This window comes from Danio rerio, chromosome 4, assembly GCF_049306965.1.
Source record: "Danio rerio strain Tuebingen ecotype United States chromosome 4, GRCz12tu, whole genome shotgun sequence".
Taxonomy (NCBI): Eukaryota; Metazoa; Chordata; class Actinopteri; order Cypriniformes; family Danionidae; genus Danio; species Danio rerio.
The window spans coordinates 68,490,353-68,507,620 of NC_133179.1; the positions used below are offsets into that span (position 1 = coordinate 68,490,353).

At 35.1% G+C, this 17,268-nt stretch overlaps 1 protein-coding gene and 1 pseudogene across 3 annotated transcripts; both read right to left on the reverse strand.

The window, feature by feature from the left end:
* Nucleotides 1–5,746: 5,746 nt before the first annotated feature.
* On the reverse strand, nucleotides 5,747–12,004 carry znf1070 (zinc finger protein 1070). 3 transcript variants are annotated; one of them, XM_068219482.2, is made up of 3 exons: nucleotides 11,954–12,004; nucleotides 11,393–11,542; nucleotides 5,747–8,284 (listed from the first exon to the last, which is right to left on the reverse strand). In XM_068219482.2, the coding sequence occupies exons 2-3, from the start codon at nucleotides 11,475–11,477 to the stop codon at nucleotides 7,278–7,280; spliced, it is 1,092 nt and encodes a 363-aa protein (XP_068075583.1). In that variant the 5' UTR covers nucleotides 11,478–11,542; nucleotides 11,954–12,004; the 3' UTR covers nucleotides 5,747–7,277.
* A 4,425-nt stretch (nucleotides 12,005–16,429) lies between these two features.
* LOC137494162 (5S ribosomal RNA) lies at nucleotides 16,430–16,548 on the reverse strand (annotated as a pseudogene).
* Nucleotides 16,549–17,268: the final 720 nt, after the last annotated feature.

A 17,268-nucleotide genomic window follows, 5' to 3' on the forward strand; every position in this document is an offset into this window, starting at 1 on the left:
GTGGACACAAGCGTTTTTTAACCTTTTATCATGGAATGCAAGAGGTTTATTGAATGTGGAGAAATTTGAAAAAATGTTGGTGTTATGTAAAGAAGCTGACATGATTGTTTTGCAAGAAAAAAATTGGAAAAATTAAAGTGGTTCAAAATGGTTAAAATGGTTCAAAGTAAATGGGATGGTCAAATATATTATAACAATAGAGAGGATAAAGTGGATTGTGGAGTAGTGATTTGAATAAAACAAGGTATATATGAAAAAGAAAAGGTAATATTTGAGGATGGAGTTGGGAAAAGCATGGCGATGAAATTAGAAAAAGTTGAAGATAATTTCATAATTTATAATATTCATGCATCCAATGAAAAAAATGAAAAAGTGAACTTCTTTAAAAACGTTAGTATAAATGTAAAAAATGGCAGAATGTTATTGTAGTTTGAGATTTTAATACTGTTTTCACAGAATTAGATCTGGGAAGTACGATGGTATATAGAAAAGACAAGGGGAGAAAGGAGCTACTGAAAATGATGACAGAATGCAATTTAATAGATGTGTGGAGAGAGAGAAATAAGACAAAGAGGAAATTTTCAAGAATGCAACTGGTTTTAAATGAGGTGAAGTAGGATTGATTATATGTTATGTAATGTAGAAATGAAAGACTATATCAAAAGTGTATTTTACAAAAACCTTGGATTTAGTGATCATTCGATTTTTTGTGTGAAGTTAGATTGTGTAAAAGTTGAAAGGGGATTAGGTGTATGGATTTTGAACACAACAATTTTAAAACATGAGACATACAAAGAAAAAAAAATCAACAAATAATTGTAAACAGTAAATTGGATAGAATGTATAGGAAAGATAAAAGAATATAGTGGGACAACATGAAGTTAGACAAAAAAATGTTCAATAAAATATTGTAAAATAATATAATTAGAAGCAAAGCAAAGTACACTGTTGAAGGAGATCGAAGTACAAAATACTTCCTTAACTTAGAAAAGACTAGACAGAAAGGAGACTTAATGAAAGAGGTGTTGGATAAAAATGGAGAATTAAAACAAGGAACAGAGAAAATGACTATTTGTTTGAAGTGATTAAAAACTTTGGATTTGGGGAGAATTTTAGGAAATGGATCAACATTTTTTATTATAATATTTTGACATGTATTAAATGCAAGGTTTTTTTATCGGAATGTTTTCAACCAACAAGGTCTATAAGACAAGGATGTCCACTATCTGCACTACTGTACACATTAGTAGCTGAACCATTATTTGTAATCCAAAAGGAATACAAATAGAAGAAAGAACCGAACTTGAGCCAATTTACCAGTATGCAGATGACACAACTTTGTTGGTTGAAGACATCCAAAGTGTAACAAAGGCAATGGGGATTTTAAAGAGGTATTGTAAAGGAACTGGAGCTAAGATTAATGTATTAGAGAATTAATCAATAAAACCTTTGCCTTCAATGTCAGGTTTCTCAGTTTCCAATATCTCAATCTAATTTCCATCTAAGTTCCATCCATCTGCCCTTTCAATTCTCATACACACACTCTTTTCAACTCTCAAAAATGTGGTATGTGCTGAGTGTTACCCCATTGCCTTTTGATTACTATAAAAGAATTTTGAAAATGTGTTTTAGATTTCTTATCAGGAAAAGGAAGAGCAAAAATAGCATACGACACGTTTTAAGGACATACCCACTTTTAAGGATGAAAACATTAAGGACAAAATTGGTAAAATGTTTTGTAGATGTTAAGAGTAAAGCAGTGTGGAAAAGTGTCATGGGCTATTTTTTAAAGAAATGTGGTCAAGTAAATAAGGGATGTAGTGTATTATGTATGAAAACAAAAAAGATATGTGGACAGGTATACCAATATTTTATACAGAGGTTTTAGAAACTTGGGGAAACTTTTTAGAAAATGTGCTCATTGTACCTAAAGGAAGAAACCAGCTCTTAGAACAACCTTTGTTTTTAAACATGAATGTCAAGAAAGATGGAAATGTAATATATTATAAAAAAATGGTGGAAAGCTGGAATTAGGCAAATGGAGGATGTGCTCTATGAGGTGATAAATGGCTATCTTCCATTACAGGTAATTGAAGACATGTTATCTGAAAATGAAGTGAATTAAGGGAAAGGAACACTTGTAAAACAGTTTGAGGATTTAAAAAGAGCAATACCACAGGAATGGGTTGAAAGAATTGAACAAAACGAAAAGGGAGAAAATGGAGACATGCCTGATTTGTATTTTAAAATTTATTTAATAATAAATAATGAATTCACTTTTTGCTAAACTTACTCTCAAATATGCTTATGATTAGATTGCAGATTTCAAAAAGCTGTGTCGACAGTTTGGGGTTGATAATGTTGGTTCCAAAATGGATCTCATCCTCAGACTTTGTGATTAAATGTCAAATAGAGTGACATACAACAAGGTGTTTGAAAAGATTTGGGGTGCTTCAGGTGAGTTATGGCATGTATGTATCTGCATGTATAAGTACTGTATATGTATATATGCCCACATGTGTACAGTATATGTTAAACATTTGAAGCGGATCGAAGTTTTTTAAATTATCCTAATATATGAACGCTTGCTGCTCAAAAGTTTTAGGATAATTTATGAAAGGTTTTTGATCCACGTTAAAATGTACTATATTATTGTTGAAATGTTTAATTTAGTGTTTCAATAATTTAGTTAATTTTTTATTTTTCTGTGTTTTTAGGTGGTGTGGGTGTAATCATGTGTCCGTGTGAGATTGTTTACTCAATCAAATTTAACCTCAGAGCTGAGAGTCCACGTGATTTCACAGACCTTCTGCTGTCATGGAAAAATTTTCCTAATGTCACAATCTATGATTACCCTCGAGGCTTAGTTGCACACACAAATAAAAGATGTCCACGATGTCCACCTTTCCACCCATTTGAGGGCAGAGTGCAAGACCCCTCTGCTGAAAATATTAAACAAGCAAAAGAAGGAAAACTAAAAGTTCACTTTCCTTGGCTGGCACACACACACACAAAAAAAACCCCTGCAGATCCTGACTGCCACCCTGTGACCGGTCTGTCCGAGCACTACTGTAGTTTTCCACCAAAGCAGCAGTATGGACAAGAGAGATGTGCTCCGCACTATTGGTCTTATGCCAGAGCTGGCTGGAAAAGTTAATAGCCAGCGTGCAGAGCAGCTTTTTTCAGAAGTAAAGAAAAACAACTACTTCATGAATATGTTAAGACCAGCAGCACACATCTTTCTGGCACGAAATATTCTCCACCACCAGAATCTTGTACATAACCAAAAGAAAATAGAACATTTTAATAAATTGTTCCATGGCAACCATACTTTGGAATCTGATTTTAATGGTAAGGTCATAATTTTTTAAAATATTCTTCATACTTGTGTAAATATTTTATTAAAGTTTTAATGACTACCTCAAAGGGCAACATAGTTCACAGCATTTAACCTTTTTTTTCTTATTATTTTTGTTTGTCTTAGCCCACAGATTCACGGACAAGCATGTGTTTTCTGACTTGGAGATTGTACCTGATCATGAGCCAGTGTTAAATAATATGCCAATAATTAGTGAGTTTTTCCTTAAAACAAGCAAAATAATCTTACGTCAAAAGAAAAAAACAAAATTATTTTGCTTACCCCATTGGCAGATTATTTTGCTTAACTCACTTATTATTGGCATATTATTTCTCAAAACAAGAAAATATGTTTTGCTTATCTAGAAATTGCCTCTTGATATAAGAAATTTTAGATATTTAGACTAGAAACAAGACAAAAAAATTTAAGCAAGAAAAGCATTTTTTTGCAGTGTACCTTTTATACATATGCATCAACTGTTTTTCAATCTAAAGGCACACTTCCACCCTCTGTTAAGACTGATAAGAGATCCTTAGTGAACCAACGCAACAACTGTAAGAATTTAAATTGTTTATATTTTTTCTTTCATATTGGTTGTCATTTTAAATGGGGTGTTGTTGCTACTTATTTAAATTTTATATATTTTGTAGTGCCTGTTCAAACTTCCACTGGGAGTTTTTTCACTCTGGAATGTGTGCAGCCAAACAAGGCATGCTGGACACAGCCACCCAGTCCAGTCCAGCTGGAGAAGGTTAGATTTATATGTCATGAAACATGTTTATTCATTAGATGATCATTAAACATACTTTAACTAAAATGCATAAAGATGAACAGTGAGAAAGATATTGTATTGCAGAATATTATAGTATGTTCTCTTCATAGTTAAACCATGCCTTACTGGAGAGAGGGCCAAAAGATGAATTCCTAGCATCTGTTGGAGGCACAGTCCTCACCAGGTTGTATTTCCAAACATTGGGACTACTTCAAGATGTAGAGGCGACAGTAAGATTCTGCAAACACATTTTGGTATATCAATACCTTAACCCAAGTAGTAGAATAAATTTATCCTTGAATGATTACAGATTTTAAATGCTTGCCTTTCTGTAATAAAGGATGTTGCTGGCCTTCAGGTAATGCAAAGAATGACCTAGAGCAAAAAAAAAAACTCTGTATTTAATGTAAAGGATTGTATCTGCTTGTTTAATTGTATTTTAATTTATTTTCACTTAACAGGGTATAACAGTCCATGTGTTCAGTGCATATGTGACAGTGACTTGGTTGCCTCCAATGTGTGGTGACCCACTGTCTAATGTTCCTGTGAGTGTTATTGTGTGATTTTGTAACTGATGCAGTGTAGAATAAGTCATTTAGTGTTTGTGTTGTAAATACTACATTTCTTTAAAAATTCTTATGATTTTGTTTAAGGAAAATCTGGCAAGTCATGACATCATTTTACTACCTTCTTGGACAAGCATTCACTGGATGATCGATGTCTGTGACAATATAATACATAATGTCAAGTAAATAAATAGAAAATATTAAACTGTTCCACTTATTTTAAATATAAAACCTGAAAAGGATTCAGTTCATGAAATGTAATGTTAAAGTTGCACTGTCATAGATCATGAAGAAAAAAAAAGGGAGATCTATTGGCTTGATTCCCTCTCTGGACGGAGCTTCAATGATACACGCTACTTGAGCAGTTATTGGTTTATGAGTGAAAAGTTAAGAATTCGGGATAATAGTAGTTCTGTTTTAAACCACATATCCCTGTTTTTTTTCTGTTTTTTTTTCACTTTTTTCCTCTTTGTTCTGATTTATCTATCTTTATATGTTCATTGATATTATTTTAATCAGTCCCATCTAAATGTCTGACGGACTGTAGGCCCTGTGATATGAGAGCTTTCAATTTAAATGTTTAATGTTTTGTATGTTTGTTTCTTTTAATATTGTTCTCTACAGAAAACTAGCACACCATGTATGTTTAGACACATGGGATGAGTACAGTGCTGATGAAATTCCAGTAAGCATCACCCATAAACATTGTTCCTTAACTACTTAATGTTTTCACTTTATTATTATTTTTTTTTACTAATTGTTGTTGTTAATAGTGGTGTTCTTTTTGTTTTTTTGTATTACCAGGGCATTCCCAAACAACATTGCTCAAATAACTGTGGAGTGTTAGTGTTGATGGTAAGTAATTAAAAAAAAAAGTTTCTTCAAAAACTTAATGTTTGCATATGCTGTTTTTTTGCTTGGAATCATTACAAAACGAATATGCTATTTTAGTATGCAACTGTACATCTGCTCTAATGTGCTGTTTATTTATACAATTTATTTGTAGTAATGTGGGAGTTTTCACATGAACATATCTTTAAAGGCAACCAGTTGTCTACAGAAAGTTTAATTGTCTTCAAAAAGGAAACTTGTTTCTTTTCTCAAATTATTCAATCAAAACAAATGTGTTTTGAAACCAAAGTCCTTATTTGTTACCCACAACACATCAAGATTTGATCAAGTCAAAATTTCATAATCTGACTCAAATGTACATATAGATTATAAGATTTAGGTGAGGATTGAAGCCAGGTCTCTTGGACTCAAAGCTGGGGCTTTTCCCAGCTGAGCTAACTCCTCAACTTATGAACCCAAGAGCAGAAAATTAATAATGGAACTTGAGGCATTTAGTTTTAGAAAAAAACAAACAACTGATCTTTACTTGAAAAAAAGAATACAAAGTACAACAGAAATGACTGAAGCTGAGCTTCCAGTAAACAGGCAAAACAAATCTGACAAAAAAACACAACAATAAAGTGTCATTTAGCTTCTCAAGAGAATCAGGAGAACAATAATGGCTGAAGACTGAACACACGAGGGGCGAGGCAATGGCACAGTAGGTAGTGCTGTCGCCTCAGAGCAAGAAGGTTGCTGTTTCGAACCTCTGCTCAGTTGGTGTTTCTGTGTGGCCTTTGCGTGGGTTTCCTCTGGGTGCTCCGGTTTCCCCCACAGTCCAAAGACATGTGGTACAGGTGAATTGGGTAGGCTAAATTGTCCGTAGTGTATGAGTGTGTGTGTGTGTGGATGTTTCCCAGAGATGGATTGTGGCTGGAAGGGCATCTGCTGTGTAAAAAAACTTGCTGGATAAATTGGCGGTTTATTTCGCTATGGCGACCCCGGATTAATAAAGGGATTAAGCCGACAAGAAAATGAATGAATTAACACTAGCTTGTTACACACAAACTTTGATAGGGCAAAACACAAGTGTTGCTAATCTAGCTTGAGTGGTGGCACACAGCAGATGGTGGGAAAGTGGTGCCATCCAATGTTCTGGAAGGTGTGTAGAAATTGGATACTGGTGTGTGAAAGGTCAGGAGCACCTCCCTCTGGTTAGGAGGAGAAATGCAGCTCAGTAAATTCTTACATTGATGACTCTAAAACATGAAATAAGTAAGCTGACCAAAGTTCTTACGAAGAGAAGAGTTTATCAAATAAATAATGTGTTGTTGAATGTTCAGTTTACTTGGGTCATGTGTATTTGGGCTTTGGGGGGAACATGGGGGAAACCCATGTGAGCACAGGGAAAACGAGCAAACTTCACACAAATGTCAACTGGTTCAGAGGGACTTTAACCTGTGAAATTCTTGCTGTGAGGCAACAGTGCTAACTACCAGGTCTCTGTGTCACCCAATCTAGAAAGGAGGGTGAGTAGGGGGATTCTTCAAGAAGAAGATAACTGAGGTAAAAAAAAAAAACTCTAGTTATTTGTATTGAGTTGTGTTAGCTAATGCAGGACCAGCCGTGAACAATCATAAGCATGTGATCCTCTTGAAAGTAGCTCATAAATAAACCTCACTAAATGAACAGAAAAACTACATGAACAAGCTGCCGTTTTGAATATACCCGTGTTTGTGTGGACAAGGGCTCATTTTTGAGGACTCTGCTCTCCATTGTGAAGCTTCATATGAGTGTTGAGGCTTCTTTTATGTTTAAAGTCTTTTCCACATTTACTGCATCTAAAACACTCTACTGAATGAGTCTCCATGTGGTTCTTAATGGAGTCTTTGTGTGTGAGACTCTTTCCACACTGATCACATCTGAACACTATGGTTCCAGTGTGACCATTCATGTGGTTCATGAGGTTAGCTTTGGTTGTGAAGCTCTTTCCACACTGAACACATGCAAACGGCTTCTCTCCAGTGTGACTTATCATGTGGTGTTTGAGTGTGCTTTTATATGGAAAACCTTTACCACACTCTGTGCATTTGTATGGTTTTTCTCCAGTGTGAATCCTCATGTGGATTCCAAGGTCTTGCTTTTGAGAAAAACTTTTCCCACACTGTGTGCAAGTAAATCTTCTCTCTCCAGTGTGTGTTCTCATGTGGATTTTAAGGGTGACATTTTGCTTAAAACTCTTTCCACACTGAGAGCAAGAGTAAGGTTCCTCCCCGGTGTGAATTCTCATGTGTACTGCCAGGTTTCCTGTATTATAGAAGCTTTTTCCACATTGTTGGCATGTGTACTTTCTCTCCCCAGTGTGAATTCTCTTGTGTGCTGCAAAGTTTCCTACATGATTGAATCTTTTTCCACATTGTTGACATGTGTACGGCCTCTCTCCAGTGTGAATTCTCATGTGGGTTTTAAAGCTTTGTTTTTGACTAAAACTCTTTCCACACTGTTCGCAGGTGTAAGGTTTCCCCCCTGTGTGAACTCTCATGTGAACATCAAGCTTTGGCTTTTGACTGAAACTTTTTCTACACTGTTTACAGCTGAAATTACATCCAGATTTGGATTTCCGAGGTCTTCCACGTGATGAAGTCTTTTTAGTCAGTGTGGGTTTTTCATCAGTCGTTATGTCTTGGTGTTTCTCAAACTGCTGTTTCTCTTCCATTACATTCTGATGAAGAGTCTCTTCTTTCAGCACCATCAGGTCTTTAAAAGAAAAAAAAGTTAACTTTAGTATGAAGGCTCAAAGCGAGAAGCATGAGATGGATGTTTCACCCACAAATGAAAATGACAGGCTGCAGGCGATTGCCAATGCTATTAATTATGTTATTATGTTAATGTTATTATCAGTCAAAACTCATTTCACACGGCATGATTTGAATCGCCAACAGCTCCAGATATTTAGCATGCCAAATATCTAACAGGCATTGGCGATTCTCTCAGATGGCATCTTTAGTTCATACTGTGTGATTTTCACTCAAGTGAATGGGCACCAATTTGCCTGTGATGTCAGGCATTTGTCGGCAATTTCTCAAAACCTGTTGGCAAGTAAAAATCAGGGCTAAAATCATGCAGTCAGAACTAAGCATAAGCAGAAGGAAAATTAATGAATTAACATACAAATTCTAAATGCCACGTTTGCTGTAAACTGGAGTGATGAGGAGATGGCAAGATGACATACTTTGCTACTTGTTTTAATTTATTTGTACTTTTGTCTTTGTTTTCTTGCATTTGTGCATCTCCTGAGGCTTAGCTGAAGACCAACGTGGTGACATTTTATATACCTGTCAAGATGCAGAAATGCCATCTAAAAAGGCATCTTTGGTTATCTTTTCTGCTGGAGATACTATTGTCCTAAAAAACGTTAAAAAAAAAAACAACTTACATATAAAACCGCCAAATGGTATTTGTTGAAAATAGTTATCGTCCCATGCCAAAGCATTTATTTAAAAAACTCTCAAGCAAAAATATTTCAATGGCGGCGCCTGCTAGTATGTGAAGAATATGGTCAATACTGACGAACTTTACACTCAAATTTTTGCATATAATCAGCATGCTGTAATCTCTACTAGTTTGTTGGCCAGTTGTAGTCAGTGCAATGCTAAATGTTATTGTTATACTATAATTTGTCTCACGTCGTTTCACAACATAATATAGTTTACAATACTGTACAATGCTTCATAACAATGAATCATTTTAGTGTCTATTTCATTCAGCATCTTTACAATTAGGGGCATCCAGGTTTTTTGACATACTTTAAACCAGGGTTTCTGCAGGTTTCACCAAGTTAAATGTAAGACTTTTAAAGACATTTTAAGACAATTATGAATGGAATTTTAGACTCATAAAGGGCTACAGGTTAAGGAATTTTTCAATGAACCAGATTTAGTTTTGTCCTATCAAAAATATATAATTTAATACATTCAATAATACAATAATAAATAAATAAATAAATAAATAAATAAATAAATAAATAAATAAATAAATAATTTAATATTTTAGACATTTCTGAGCAAAACTTTTATCCATAAACTTTGGATTCAGATTGGATAGCAGAACATGAACAAAGGAAAATGAAGACTTGCTTAAAAAAAACATCTGAGACCTACAACTAGGGCTGCACGGTTTATTGTATATTTATCATGATAATGATTTTTGGGATCCACGATCAGTAAATATCGTCGCGATTTGCTGTATAAAGACAAAGCTGTTTTTTAATGGGCGGAGTTTACAGTTTGGACTGCTGCTGCATCACAAGCATGATGTAACTGCGCATAGATTGCAAGCGCGCTCACTCTGAAGTGGCTTGGCATCACAAGATTACAGTGATCTGGAGTGAATACAATGGCAGTGCAGCGTGAAGTAAGTGCAGAAGTACAATCGTTAGTCCCCAAAAAGGGGTCATACTCCATTGTCTAAAACTATTTCGGTTTCGAGGAATGGGTCATTGAGCAGCTACGAGTCTTGTGCTAACTCTGCTCATGTTCTGTTCATGAGTCCGTACGTCTCAAGGCAACACAAATAACCTAATAAAGCATCTTAAAAGCCACCACAAAGTACAATATCAAGAATTTCAACGACTGAAGACACAAACCGCATCCACAAAGAATTCCCGACCCTCCACAACACAGGCAACAATATTAGGCACAGTGTTTATGTCATGTAATGTGTATTTATGTAGCGCATTTACAGTGTATGGCCATACACCCAAAGCGCCTTACAATCATGAGGGGGGTCTCTCCACACCACCACCAGTGTGCAGCATCCACTTGCATGATGCGACAGCAGCCACAGGACAACGACATCAGTGCGCTCACCACACACCAGCTATTGATGGAGATAATGCAATACCATATCCATCTAGCTCGCAAAGAAACAAGGAAATAGCTAAGGCGATCGTGTTCCACTTAGCCAAGAACATGTGTCCAATAACTACAGTGAACAGTTAGGGGTTTAAAATAATGATCACTACACTTGACAAAAGATACAGCCTTCCATCAAGCTATCATTTTTCTAATGTTGTGCTACCCTGGATGTATACGAAATGCTGCCAAAAAATAGAACGAGAAATTCGCACCATCGAATATTTTGATGCCATGACGGACTTATGGTCAAGTAGAACTGCAGGACTGTATTTGAGCTTGACCGTTCATTTTATGGACAGCGAGTTTGAAATGAAAAGCAAGCTTTTGCAAACTTCATTTTTTCCCGCAAGACCTTACAGCAGAGTTTATTGCCACAGGCCTCAAAGAAGCGATCTAAGCATGGGGCTTGTTGGAGGAAAGACTTGTATGCATTACATCGGACAATGCAGTTAACATGATTAGAGCAGCATCTGTGAATAACTGGAGGAGACTGCTCTGCTTTGGTCACAGACTGCATTTAGCCATTGGTAAGTTCCCCCCCAGATACACTGAAACTATTTGAAAATACACTCTTTCTTTCATTTCTTTTTTTTCTTTCTTTATTCACTAATTTATTTTTCAATGACACATTCAGCAAATTATGCATAATATTTATTCTGCTAATATATCAAATTTGAAAAATTTTAAGTCAAATACCATTATGTTAATGTATGTGAACCCAGAGTAATTTAGAATAAGTTATTGTTTAATAATAAGGATTGATAACTGCTTTATATATAATTTAGGCCTAAAGAATTCCTGTCTTTCAATGAGTGCTTATGTGTATTTAGGAGAACTAGGCTGCACACTCAGGGCTGCAAGATGGATTTAATTTAGTATTCTTATTATTAAAATATATATCTGAATAAGGATCAGAGGACTGAGTTGGTGTTTGAGAATGAAAATCAACCTGTTTGTTTCTGCAGATCTTCCTGTTTGACTGTGAATGTTTCTTCAATCTTCACATCTTCACTCTCCTCTTTAATAAACGCCATCTTTATAACAGTGTGGAGATTAGTCGCTTCAGCAGGAGTTTTTCTCAGTGTTTGGACACTTTATTCTGCTTAAAATGAACAAAAAAATAAAAATGTCCTGTTTAAAATAAATAAAACAATGATCAGAATCAAAACAACTTCTCTTCAACAGTTTATTTATATGAGAGTGATTAACAAAAACAAGAAATCAGGTAAAAGAGTGAGTCCGAGCAAGACACAATGAGCAGACTAAAACTAGTACTCCATTTATTATATATAGTGTTGTATATTTAGAATGGAATGACATTTTGGTATTTAATCAAGTAACCTTCATTAAAACACTTAATAGACTTTTCTTTTGCTTTACTATAGTGCTACGTTGTATAAAGGGTTAAATTAATATCGTCAACAGCAGGTACATAATTTAGCATCGGAAGAAAAAAAAACTTTAACTTTAAACAATCAGTTTATAAAAGTGTAAAAGATTGAAAACAAACCTTCCTCCAGTTGAAACACAGCGCAAAAGCGGCGCCGCCTTATGACGTCACAGCACAACGCCAAAATAAGAGTCTTTTTTTTGTTCAGCTTTTTTTGCCACTAACTGTCATGAGTCATGAATGACTTATTGATAAATTTCACCGTTTTTTACTTTACACTTTATCAGCTCTCTCTCACATAGACACACAGAAATATTTAGTATTTGAAGCTGATCAAAACATTTTTAAGACAATTTTGAAAAACCTTTTTAATTCACTTCATGATTACTTGCATGTCTACATTACACATTACTAAATCTCATCTTTGATTAAGACCTCATGTTTTCTATTTCTACAACTTCCTTCGAGTTTATTTTTTTTCATATGAATTTTCGTCTCTTATTATCTGTATTCCACATTTCTTGTCATTTTTATCTTCTGGAATAATATTTAACTTTACCTTAAGCATATAAAGGGGTAGTTCACAAAAATTACAGTTCTGTCATTTACTCATCCTCTTGTTTCAAACCTGTTTGAGTTTCTTCTCCTGAATGCAAATGAAGATATACTGAAGAATACATGGGGCAAAAATGTCTTCACACAAGTAATCAACATTTTAGTTTCTGCCTGACTGCTTGAGTCCATAAAGTGATTATTTTAAATTTTCACACCAGTTTCTCTTTTCTTTCAGATTTTACCTCATAACTAGAACCAAACAGAATCTGCAGACTTTTTTTTGCTATTTCTTCTGAGATTTTTGTAAAAAAAAAAAAAAAAAATCTGCGGATTTATGTGGTTTTATCTTGGGAGTATCTTAACAAAAAAAATTTTACAATGCAAATCCATCTTGATCCACTTGTTTGGTAAACAAAGCAAGTCTCTTCTATATTATCTCTACTAAAAGACAGAAAATATTACTTTACACACTGTATTGAAGATAAATCAAACAAACACTTTCATATTAGTTATTATTACTGAAATTAATTTAAAAAACTGAAAATAATTTTAATTTACACACATTTATACAAGTAAATAAATAAACTCGATGGGCTAAAATTCTGTGGATTTCTGTGCACACAGATTTTATGTGGGCCTACTCATAACCTTCTGGCGTTTCTATAAAAAATGTCACATTCTATTGGTGCATATAAATATGCTGCTTTTACATCCATCAGGTGAGCAATCAGGGGCAATGCGGTGGCCCATGGATAGCACGTTCCCCTCACAGCAAGAAGGTCAATGGTTTGAGCCTCGGCTGGGTCGGTTGGCATTTCTGTGTCCAAAGACATGGCATAAGTCCAAAGACATGTGGTATGGGTGAATTGGGTAAAAGCTCAAATTGACTGTAGTGTGAGTTTGTGTGTGAGTGGATGTTTCCCAAGGATGGGTTACAGCTGGGAGGGCCTTTGCTGTTTAAAACATGTGCTGGATAAGTGGGCGGCTCATTCCGCTGTGGTGACCCCAGATTAATAAAGAGACTAAGCCGAAAAGAAAATGAATGAATGGTGAACAATCAGATTTTTTGCACAGCTTTTGCATGAACACTCTTATACTAGTCATGTTAGCAGTTGGAGAAAAAATCTTTTCATAGTTCACACCTTTTTGCTGGCTGTACCATTTGGCAAAATACCATGTTTTGTATTTGTCAGACCATCACTATTTTTCTCAATTGTAAAAAACAGTTTACCCCCTTTTTCTTTGCCTTTAGTTAGGTTGGTAAGAGTAAAGGTTACAATTTCTTTTAACGATTGCATGTCTTCATTCATAGCTTTAACCCATGTGAGCGACAGTTCATGTGTTCATATAAACTGTGTCGCTCACATGCTGCAGAGAAGTGTCACAGTGAGTCTTGCTGACAGCGGCTTGGTAAATGCATTGGTCAAGGCTCACAAAGTTGTCATTTTAATTACAATTATATTACAAATAAAAAAAAGTATTATCATTATTATAGCACTATTATTATTATTATTCACATATTATTTTAAATGAATAACATAAATCAATCAGTGATATAAGATCTTATAAAAAATCTTTTGCATGAATTTTAATTTCACATGAGAAATCTAGAGAACACAAAATAATAATGTATAGAATTATCTCTGACTCTGATAGCAGAGAAATAATGACAACCCACTTCCAGCCCAAATAAACCTTAAATTTGGTCTTTGTTTCAACAGCAGGTCCTATTGTGCTGAGACTAGCTTTTCCCCACAATTTCAGTCCACATAAAACTTGTTTATGGAACAATTATTTTATTTTATATCAAAATAAGTCTTTATTTTAGGATTTTTTTTTCTTTATTGGATAGGAAGAATAGCCATGGCTTAAAACATGTTTTTTTTTTGTTTTGTTTTTTGTCATCCTAAATAGTTTTACACAATTGCTAATGTTATTCCTAAAAACATCATAGTATTGATCAGAGGTTTTCTTTTACACTATTCTGTAATGTTTTCTCTTTTATCTCTGTTTTTGGTCACTTTATGTTTTAGAGATCCAAAATGTAGTAAGTTTTTAAGGATTGTTTTTTATTTAAAGGCTTAATCCTAATCAGCTCAGACCTCATTTCATTTTTAAAGATTAGGATTTTGCTCTGGAATTTAAGGCTTAAGTGTGTTCGAATGAAAATTACAGACTATGGGATGTATTTTTAACAGAAATATTCTGGAAACAAATGTATTTACGAATGTAAAATGTTGAATACAGCAGATTACTGGCAACCACTGCTGCCAGTATTTTGACATACATTTAACAGATATTTTACACAATAAGAGTTTGCTAATTAACACTTTCTGAGTGTTAAACATTTTAACACTTTTAAAAGTGTTATTTTAACACTTAAAGTGATTCCCATATAAACACTGAGGGAGTGTTAATTTTAACTCTTAGGTAGTTAAATCTACCAAATCTAAAATTTGCAGTGCGAGTTCGATAAAAAATACAGACTGTTGAATGTGTTTTAACAGAAATATTCTGTAAACTGAATTTATGAATGTTAAAAACAGCAGATTACTGGCAACCAGAGATGCTGGTATTTTTCGTAAAATCTAAAAGTGAAAAAAAAAAAAAAAAACAGCAAAACGGTTTTTGTGTCACCATTGTGGAGGATAATAGCGTCTCTGTTCAAGTCCAAGATGAACTGAGAAAATTTGATGTTATGCTGCATCTTCTTTTGTTTAAAGGAAACTGTGTAGTTATTAATGCTGTCAAAGTCTGTTTGCTAATTGCAATCACACATGAAAACATTATTGCATCTAAAGACTTCACATTTTTGTCCACTAAGCTATGATTTTGTAAAATGAACAATGTTTGGTCAATGTTCATGAAATATGGTTATTTTTAGTAAATTTATACAGTTATATAAAACTTCCATGTTTTTCACAGAAAGATTCTGGCAACCACAGCTGCTGCTATTTTTTCGGAAATTTAACAGATATTTTACACAATAAGAGTTTGCTAATTAACACTCTCTTGGTGTTGACAATGTTAACACTTTCAAAAGTGTTATTTTTAACACTTATAGTGGTTCCCATATAAACTCTGAGGGAGTGTTAATTTTAACTCCAAGGTAGTTAAATCTATCTAAAATTTGCAGTGTGATGTCTTTGGGATTCACTCGCTTGTGAGTGGAAGTTGTCCTGGGTTAACGGGGTGACAGACTCTGCTGAAAGTCGGTTTGGAGAAGTTTTTTTGCAGTTTTAATGGTTACAAAACTTTAGGAGGTTGCAAGGAAGGTTCTTTGCAACCCAATTGGATGGCGGTGCAGTGTCAGAGAGCAAGCCGAGAGGGGCAGAGAGCAGCAGTGAGAATGAGCGAGCTAATGCAAAAAGCGAAGTTTTACTGTTGCAGTAGGTTTTTAAGTGATTTGGTTTGGTCCATTCTAATGGCACTATCTTCCAATGAGCAGTTGCCATGGAGGGCGGGCCCACGCCCTATACCATTACAGGTAGCAGGTAGTAATCGGCCTGAGCTCAGCTCCGACTGGGAATCGGCGAGTGTTATCCGGGCCGAGTCTGGCCCGCTCTCGCACATGCGTTTGGGATGCGGCTGTTAAGCACTGGCCCGATTCTGGTCAACCACATCTGGCCCGAGTCTGTCTGTAGAGTCCGGGCCGCTTCTGGCAAGGACTCGGCTTGTTCAACTGATGACAACCGATTCAATCCTTAATTTATCTAGTAACTTGTTAGTTTAATGATAATTTGAGAAAATATCCACGGTACGACAGCAACAAAATAATAAGAATATTTAGTGTGGATGGTCAAAACAATATTATTTATAAATTAATGAAACATATTATCCAGGGAAAACAGTGTATAATGCGCTTGTTTTCGAGATAGGACGCTCCTATGCCGATTGTTTTGTAAAGAAGTTCGGTTCTATAAGAAATATATGGGTTAGTAAAAACTCCTGATCCAAACTCTAATCCAGGTGGTGGCGGTAGAGCTAGACTACCCTAGACTAACATCAAAGAGGTAGTAACATAAATGAAGGACTTCGAAAAGCTTACAGCACCTGGTATTGCCAGGCGGTCTCCCATCCAAGTACTAACCAGGCCCGACCCTGCTTTACTTCCGAGTTCAGATGAGACCGGGCATTGCTAGGCTGGTATGGCCAAAAGCAAGAGAGTCTGTCAAGAGTTGGCTATTTAAAACAGGCGCAGCACCAGGGACCGAGCGCAGCTCAGCTGGAATCGACACAGCACCGACAGAAACAACGCCCTTGTAGGTGTGAGAAAATAATGGCAGCGGAGCTGTGACACGGGGAAGTGTATCAGCTGCCAAATGAAGGACTTCGAAAAGCTTACAGCACCTGGTATTGCCAGGCGGTCTCCCATCCAAGTGTAACAGGTGTACTATATTTATTTATTATTGGACCAGACAATAAAACCAGAAGTTTACAAGGTAAGTAAAAAGAGGTGGGGTTGAAACTGAGCAATAACCAAAGACAAACTAAATGTTTTTAATACAAAAATAATTTTACTTTAGATTGTATGAATTTTTCCTTTTCGTATTTGTCTTAGTAAACAATACTTACATCAGTAACATAACTATTTATACACAACCCCAGGGTGCACCCACTTTACAATTATTTTAAATCAAACACAAATCACAATAAATTAATTCAAGTGAAAACAAAAGAAACCATAAAATAACACAAATAAATCAGTGTCGTTGTTCACTCTGAAATTGGTGAAATCAGTTCAATTCAGATAAAGTTCTGTTTTTCCCTCCAAGAAAATCAGTTTTTAGAGCTGCATTCAAAAATCGCAGTCCAATAAAGGAATTAACTTTTTGGCAAATTCTTACTTTATCCGGTGAAATGAGGATAAATTGAAATAT

Excerpts from the sequence above, each read along its gene's own strand:
- znf1070 (XM_068219482.2), bottom strand. The coding sequence starts at position 11,477 with ATGGCGTTTATTAAAGAGGAGAGTGAAGATGTGAAGATTGAAGAAACA. Across the intron at positions 8,285-11,392 it reads AGATCTGCAGAAACAAACAG|ACCTGATGGTGCTGAAAGAA; the intron begins GTTGATTTTCAT and ends TTTCTTTTAAAG.